General features: G+C 34.2%; 1 protein-coding gene across 1 annotated transcript; it reads right to left on the bottom strand.

Moving 5' to 3' along the window:
* Positions 1-899: 899 nt before the first annotated feature.
* LOC117124965 lies at positions 900-1,989 on the bottom strand (the record flags this gene model as incomplete). The annotated part of the gene is made up of 2 exons (XM_033271306.1): positions 1,551-1,989; positions 900-1,337 (listed from the first exon to the last, which is right to left on the bottom strand). Coding segments are annotated over exons 1-2 (877 nt in total), but the record flags the coding sequence as incomplete, so codon positions are not given.

Here is a 1,989-nt window from a genome sequence, read left to right as displayed (position 1 = left end):
TATCGATAGTAGGCCATGTAAGTTTTAATATCAAGCTCTATTAAATTTTGTAGATAATGTACATGCTCTAAATTTCTGGTTGATTGAAATTCTGGTCCAAATGAACCTCTTACCACAACAATTTTGATTACATATTCATAAAAAGTCCTTATCGACAGTACACCCATGTAGGTTTTTTTTTACATATCAAAATCCATTAAATTTTTAGATACTGTTACACATGTTCTAAATTTATAATTGAAAAAAAAAAAATTCCAGCCCAAGTGAACGTAATGTCATCTGCATTATTGATGTAACCAGTAAATAAATTATCGTCTGCATAATTATATCTAGTCAAAACATCGTATAACCAGGGAACAGTGAAATTTCACTGTTCACTGGTATAACAGAATTTGGATTTTGATGATCAATAATTTGCCTGAACTCTAGCCCTTATACAATTGTAATGTTTCATTTTACCATGTCCTTTTTGATTGTAATTTTTATTAATCCAAAATGTGAGATAATGTTTATATACATTCCAAATGTTAAATTTAAATATTTTACTTGGTGTTGTAAAACATTGTGTGTCGCATCTTAATTGGTTCTTGCCCACAGTGATAAGATGTCATTAATTATATAGACCTATCTGTTGAAATATAATTTTAAATTTATTAATCCAATCGCAGTTTGTGACTCTGCGCGTAGCATCTTAGGCTGTTCACAATAGGGCAATTTAGATATGCGTATGCATATACACAACAAAAAGAAATGTGAGTGAAGTAATATTGCTAGCGTCTGCGTTATTCTGTTAATGATATCATCTCCCCCTCCTCCTTGTTTACTGACAATAGCACCCAGGTAAGTATATTTATCGACTTCATTTTGTTGCTGTTCTCAATTTTGTATTCTATTATTACTGTTGCTATTTATCCTTAACACTTCTGATTTCTTCTTATTAATTTTGAGCCCAGTTTGTGTAGCAAATTGTGAGAGTTTTGTAGCTTTTATTTGCAATTGCTGACAGTTTGGTGACACAAGTGCAATATCGTCTGCAAAGTCTAAGTCTTCGAGTTTTGATGTGAATCTCCATCTAATTCCAGTGTTGCTTTCTTCAGTTGTTCTCTTCATTATCCAGTCTATTATTATCAGGAAAATAAAACCAGACATTACATCTCCTTGCTTAACTCCAGTTTTGACTTTGAACCAGTCAGACTCTTCAATCCCATCCAGCACAGCACATTCAGTGCCTTCGTATAAGATTTGAACCATATTTATTATCTTCCTTGGAATTCCATAAGCCTCCATTATTTTCCACATCCTATCACGGTGAACAGAGTCAAACGCTTTCTCGAAATCTATGAAGAGAATGTATAGTGTTGCTTGCCATTCCACAACCTGTTCAATGATATTTCTAAGAATAAAAATTTGCTCCACCGTTCCTCTACCTCTCCTAAAACCTGCCTGTTCATCTCGCAGCTTACAGTCGACACCTTCTCTAATTCTATCTATTAGTATCCTTCCAAATACTTTACTGGGAACCGATGTAAGAGTAATACCTCTCTAATTACCACATTTAGTAAAGCTTCCGTTTTTAGGTATTTTGACAATCAGCCCCTGTTTCCATGCTTTTGGAACTTTTTCTTTCTCCCAAATATCTTTAAATATGCTGCATAACCATTCTTCTGTTATATTCATGTCAGCTTTCAATAACTCTAGAGTAATTTCATCCTTGCCTCCTGCTCTACCATTCTTTATTCTTTTCAATACTGTTCTAATTTCAACTAGTGTTATAGGTTCGGTACTAATTTCATGTATTACAGGTTCAACCACAATTTCATTTACAGGATTGTCAGGAGCGGGTCGATTCAAGACTTCCTCGAAATGTTCCCTCCATCTTTCCGTTCTAGCATGCCCAGTCACTAGATTTCCGGTTTTGTCTTTAACAGCAAATGCTGGCTTCGGCTTGTCATTGCTAATGGTTTTAGTAAGCATGTATACTTCCTTCAT

Source organism: Anneissia japonica, unplaced genomic scaffold, assembly GCF_011630105.1.
Source record: "Anneissia japonica isolate Jap-2015-1 unplaced genomic scaffold, ASM1163010v1 scaffold288249_len478412_cov200, whole genome shotgun sequence".
Lineage (NCBI taxonomy): Eukaryota > Metazoa > Echinodermata > Crinoidea > Comatulida > Comatulidae > Anneissia > Anneissia japonica.
Note: the sequence above shows the minus strand (reverse complement) of the source record. Positions and strands in the feature narration are given on the sequence as shown.